The following is a 6,240-nucleotide window of genomic DNA, read 5'->3' on the forward strand; positions in this document are numbered from 1 at the left end:
TGTCGTGTCTCTGCGTGAATAGTTCGTGTCTCTGTGCTCTCCGCTCCCGTGTCAGCACCCCCCGGTGCTCGCTGCTCTTCGTGCCTTCCACGCTCCTCCTGCGGGAAACAATAGACGCAGCCGTCAGGACACAAATAACCGCGGGCATACACTTACACACATTAACTCAATTCAATGGGACGACTAACGTGGAGTCTCAAGGAAATGATCCCGCGTCGGTGGGAGCTCCAACTCTCTCCTAAGTAGCTCCCCCGACGAGGCCTGATCAGCAGCAGGTGTGTGACTTCGGGTGTGGCCAGTCCTTCCGCAGGGCCACACCCCTCAGGCCTGCAGGTGGCTGAGCTCCATCCTCCAAGCATACCCGCAGACACAGACACACACACACACACACACACACACACTCACATCTACAAGCATGGAGAAGAGCAGCAGCAACACCAAAATACATATAATAATAATAATATAATTCATAACTGCTCAGGGATCCTGGGTTGCTCAGACCCAGGACCCTGACAGTACCCCCCCTCTAAGGGTCGGCTCCCGACGACCCCAAAACCAAAACAAAAAACAGCACAACCAACCCAGGGCGGGCGGCTGGGGGAACCAGGACGGAGGGCCAGAACCAAAACAAGCAAAAACAACAAAACAACAAACCGACCCAGTCCACAGTCTCAGAGTCAGACCGCGCATCCCGCAGCGGTGCAAAAAGAAAACGAAAAGACGCCACAAACAGTCACAGGCGGCCCATCAACACAACAAGAGAGTTCAGGGGGCCTACCTCGAGCCCAACGGCGGCGACGTAGCAGCTCCGGCGGACGGCCCCGGGTCCGGCGGCAGCAGCAAAACAGTTCAGGGGGCCTGCCACGGGTCCGGTGGCGGCGGCGCTGCTCCTCGGGCGGCCTGCCACGGGTCCGGTGGCGGTGGAACGGTTCCGGTGGCCTGCCACGGGTCCGGTGGCGGCGGCGCTGCCCCTCCGGCGGCCTGCCACGGGTCCGATGGCAACGTCGCTGCTCCGGTGAGCAACAGCGAGGCGTGGCAACAGGTCCATGACGCGCCGATCGCTGACGTGGACGCACCGGACGTGGACGGCGAGGAGGCCGCGCTAGACGTGGAGGTCCCTCCGGTCCGCTGACCTCCGGCCGAGCGGGACCCTCCTCGGCCGGCAGCGAGAGCTCCTCCTCGGCTCGCAGTGAGAGCTCCTCCTCCGGCTCGCTGAGCTCCTCAGCTGGCGGTGCGGGCTCCTCCGGCTCGCTGAGCTCCTGCTCGGGCATGCTGAGCTCCTCCGGCTCGCTGAGCTCCTCAGCTGGCGGTGCGGGCTCCTCCGGCTCGCTGAGCTCCTGCTCGGGCATGCTGAGCTCCTCCGGCTCGCTGAGCTCCTCAGCTGGCGGTGCGGGCTCCTCTGGCTCGCTGAGCTCCTGCTCGGGCATGCTGAGCTCCTCCGGCTCGCTGAGCGCCTCAGCTGGCGGTGCGGGCTCCTCCGGCTCGCTGAGCTCCTCAGCTGGCGGTGCGGGCTCCTCCGGCTCGCTGAGCTCCTGCTCGGGCATGCTGAGCTCCTCCGGCTCGCTGAGCGCCTCAGCTGACGGTGCGGGCTCCTCCGGCTCGCTGAGCTCCTGCTCGGGCATGCTGAGCTCCTCCGGCTCGCTGAGCGCCTCAGCTGACGGTGCGGGCTCCTCCGGCTCGCTGAGCTCCTGCTCGGGCATGCTGAGCTCCTGCTGCAGCTGGACGAAGTCTGAGGTTTCCCGAGCTTGCACTACCCCCCGGGCTTTACGCAGGGTGCAAAGGCAGGCGGAAACTCCCCTGAGCTGGCCGAGGTAGGGGTTTCCCTCCAGGAGTGCCTCGATGGCGTTTAACCCCACCACTCTTGCCCTTGTGTTGGTGGTGTGAGTTACCCAGTCCATCAAGCGTTGGACGCGGGTGAGGTCGCTCTCTCCGGACAAGGCCGCTGGAGTGGGCAGTGGAATGGAGGCTGCTGCTGGTGGAGAAGATGGCTGAGCGTGTGATGTGGATGGTGAACAGGATGAAACGGTAAGCGGTGAGGTAGATGTCGCGGGGGATGATTCAGCAGGTGACGGCTGGATCACTAGCCGGGCGATAGGCTGAGGTACAGCGACCAGCTGGGCCGCGGGCTGCGCTTTGGCTACCGGCTGGGCAGCTGACCGTATAAACATAGCTCCAGAGTAAACAGTTGAGGTGAGTGACGATGAATTGTCCATATGACTCACCACAGCCGGCTGTTGAGATGTCTGTGGATTTAGCTGCGGTGAGGAACGCTGGCGGCGCGAACGTCGTTTCCGTGTCGGCGTCGGGGCCGGCGTCTCAGGCAGTGAATCCACCAGCTGTCCGAGCTGGTGGGCAGCCTGAGGAGGAGAGTGGAGGTGGAGGGTGGAAAGTAGGAAGTCCAGGACCACCGCATTAAGGGAGTCCACCAGCCAGGGGAATTTAAAAAGCATCTCCTGCAGCCGCTTCTCCACGGCGTGACGCGAACCTTCCGCAGGCTTCTCCCACCATAAGTCACACATGCGGTACACTTTGTCCATAATTTCCCTCCTGAGCCTCTCCTCGGAGACCGCTGGGTCCATAAGTGGCGGGATCACTCTGTCACGGTCTGGCTGGCAGACCGTGGGGATGTGGGGAAGGAGGACCCAGGCGCGGTGCTCTATGTATAAACAGTGTGTTTATTTACAGAGTGGAACAAAAACAACAATAAATCCCCGTGTTCTCCCAGACTCCCGTGTCGTGTCTCTGCGTGAATAGTTCGTGTCTCTGTGCTCTCCGCTCCCGTGTCAGCACCCCCCGGTGCTCGCTGCTCTTCGTGCCTTCCACGCTCCTCCTGCGGGAAACAATAGACGCAGCCGTCAGGACACAAATAACCGCGGGCATACACTTACACACATTAACTCAATTCAATGGGACGACTAACGTGGAGTCTCAAGGAAATGATCCCGCGTCGGTGGGAGCTCCAACTCTCTCCTAAGTAGCTCCCCCGACGAGGCCTGATCAGCAGCAGGTGTGTGACTTCGGGTGTGGCCAGTCCTTCCGCAGGGCCACACCCCTCAGGCCTGCAGGTGGCTGAGCTCCATCCTCCAAGCATACCCGCAGACACACACACACACACACTCACATCTACAAGCATGGAGAAGAGCAGCAGCAACACCAAAATACATATAATAATAATAATATAATTCATAACTGCTCAGGGATCCTGGGTTGCTCAGACCCAGGACCCTGACACACTCCCACATTTAATATTTTTTCAGCTCTTTTTCTTTATATGCTGCATTTTTTCCTGTTGTTTTTTAAAATTTACTTACTTTGCTTCTTATTGTTCTATTAGTTATTTTATATTGCTCTGTGTGTAATTTGCTGTTCTTACTAGGGATGGGTATCGTTTAGGTTTTATCCGATACCAGTACCAAACAGGTACTTTTGAAATGGTGCCGGTGCTTAAACGGTGCTCGAACCGGTGCTTAAAGAATGGAGAACACAAACTTTGTCCAAAAACCTCTCATGTTCAGCTGTTTTTTTGTAAAAAGATAACAATGTTAGCCTTTTCTGCAGCTATGGGGCATATATGGCATCACTCTTGGCTGGAAGCAGTGCTTAAACAATGGAAAAAACAAACTTTGTCCAAAAACCTCTCATGTTTAACTGTTTTCCACTTTTTCTTTGGTCATTTTAGCCTTTTTGGCCAGGGTGAAGGGAGTATCTGCCATCAAACAAGAAGACAGCTGCATGTAACTACGATGTTGTTAGCTAGTTCACCTTACATGCATTAATTTAATAACATGGTTAGCCTACTCAACGTAAATTACACACGAACAACAATAACCTACTCACGCAGAGAAGAACGGCTGCTGCTGCCATCATCACCCGTCATCATTTCTGCTACACTGGCAGGGCTAGGGGCCAGGACTCTCCTCTTCGGGTTTTTGGGGGATGTTGCTAACTCCGGGTCAGATAACAGGCAACCCACGCGCAGTAGATGTGCACAGTGTTAGGTCTCGCAGCAAGCTATCAAATACGGCACATTTCTCGGCTTTTAACAAAATGCTATACGTCGCCAGGTGTTTCATCAGATTCGAGGTGTTACCTTCTTTGCACAGTATTATGGAATCACCTTAAAGTACTTGTTGCAGGCTGCTGAGTTTGCATCTTTTGCTGTGAAGTACAGCCAGACTTTTGACCACTTCACTTTGGGCATTTTTAATCTGTAGCTCTGCTCTAAAAGAGCTGGGCCCGCCTACTAAAGGTAAAATGATTGGCTGGAATCCAAAGTGTATGACATCTTAGGACAATAAAACACCGAAATGTGCACTGCTTTTCAGTCTGGTTACTACCGTTTATGTCAGAACCGATACCGGTACCCATCCCTAGTTCTTACAATATTAGCTATTTGGTTAGTCAAGAAAAATAACGTTTTGGGTTAAAATAGACCTTTTCATGATGTTAATGAAACGTGCATTTGACATTTTTTCCTTTTTTGTGAGCTTGTGTTTGTACCAATATATGCAATCTGACAGCCTGTTTACTGGCATTTTTACACTTTTTTGCAAAAGGTACCTCAAAATTTTAACCAAGCCTCCTGTTTTAAATTTCACCAGAGCTTAGCTGGGGTTTATGTAATATCTTTGGTCTCTGCTGGTTTTGGGGCTTGTATAGGGTAGACTTTAAGTTTCTGAAGCCTAGAATTAGATGAGGGAATATTGATATTAAAAGTACCAGCCAGTGTCAAGAATGTAGAGCAAAATTGAAGCTTACTTTCTGCCACAATCAGGCCGATCCCTTAGAGAGGCCACAAATCTCATTCCCTCTTTCCCACCTCTGTGGCAAGATACCAATTCTGACATCAAGCAGTGTTCTCACAGGCTCAACAACAGCAGTGGAGGGATAATAGTGGAAAAAAACAACATAACACTAGAGAAGAAAGGAAGCTGTTGGGCTACTAAAAAATGAACATTTCACACTGGTCATTTTCATTGTAAAAATGAAATAAAACAATAATAAAACATTAGTATTATTTTTATTATGCCTTTTTATTTTTTAAACATATAAAAGATTGAAACTGTTGATTTTTGTATACCACCAGACAGGTATAATGTCAGAGCAGTGACAAAATAAGTTACTGAAATGTTCTGTTTAATCAACCATTGTAGAAAACAGTCGTATAGGACTATTATGCCCTCCTTTATAAGGGTAAATGTGGGGGATGCTCTGTAGGTTGAGAGTGATGAGGCTAAACATGTAATATTTATATGCTGATGAACAAGCAAAAGTGGGCAATCAACTGTATGTGGAAGGAAAAGCAACAATCAGTGCTGATGAAAAATGATGGCTTCATTTGATTGGAGAGGTCACACAGAATCAGAGAAAGGGAGGCTGAACGCATAGCGTCCTCTCATCTCTGATGCAGCTGGTCATACTGGCTATTAGAGTATGATAGAGGTGGAAGAACACAAAAAATCCATGGTTCAGTAGTACTTTAGTTTAAGCATGTTTTATTGTAGCAGAGAAAACAATAGAAAATACTTATATTATAATCTTTTTCCACTTAATTTCACAAGTGGGGTTCCTGGTGTTTGTGTTCAGTATGAAGTCCTGACACTGGCTAGTCATATACTGAATGATTGTCAGCCAGGAGGTCTCAAGTTCCCCCTGTGAAGTAAGCCAGATTAAAGTGTATTATGTGGTTTTCTACACTGTACAGGATTAATGTAAACTGCATAGTGTCAGTACATCTTAAAGAGTAACCATCTTAGCATACTGTGGTGCTTGCCAAAATGTTCTGGGAGGAACTCGAGCTCTCGAGTCATCATAATTACACTTCTGACAGTAATCGTTTGGGGAAAAAAGTCATTAAACCTGAAAAGTCCAAAGTACAAATACGTGTGCCGTTACACGCCTAAACTAAAACAGCGTCAGCGCTTTTGTTTTCCCTATTGTGACAATCTGACAGTTTTGCCACATATAAATAGCAGAAGTACAACCTCCACATGCTCCACACGTTCCCTCAGCTGCACCTTTCTTGCCTGTGCTTGAATGAGTACAGGGTAAACTGATTTTCATTAGTGATTTGTTTTTGCTATTAATGTATGGCTGCAAGAATAGTTACAGAATCATTTTGTTCTTAATTGGTGCTGATTGTTTATTAATTATTGTGGAAAGCACTAGATTGAGAGTATTTGTGTTCGGTTACGTGGTCGGTATGTTAATCTTAAGTAGGTGTAATGTTTTACAAGTAAG

The 6,240-nt window shown here is 50.4% G+C and overlaps 1 protein-coding gene across 1 annotated transcript in view; it reads right to left on the bottom strand.

Moving 5' to 3' along the window:
* LOC308384036 (uncharacterized protein) overlaps positions 1-3,108 on the bottom strand; it is a gene marked incomplete at its 3' end in the record, with an annotated part of 9,341 nt that extends 6,233 nt beyond the window's left edge. The window contains exons 1-2 of the mRNA XM_080862341.1: positions 2,921-3,108; positions 1,769-2,830 (exon numbers count right to left, since the gene is read on the bottom strand). Of these exons, the coding sequence (XP_080718467.1) occupies positions 1,769-2,579 (811 nt within the window). The 5' untranslated portion in view covers positions 2,580-2,830; positions 2,921-3,108. The remainder of the gene's footprint in view (positions 1-1,768; positions 2,831-2,920) is intronic.
* Positions 3,109-6,240: the final 3,132 nt, after the last annotated feature.

This window comes from Rhamphochromis sp. 'chilingali' (genome assembly GCF_963969265.1).
Source record: "Rhamphochromis sp. 'chilingali' genome assembly, chromosome: 17".
Taxonomy (NCBI): domain Eukaryota; kingdom Metazoa; phylum Chordata; class Actinopteri; order Cichliformes; family Cichlidae; genus Rhamphochromis; species Rhamphochromis sp. 'chilingali'.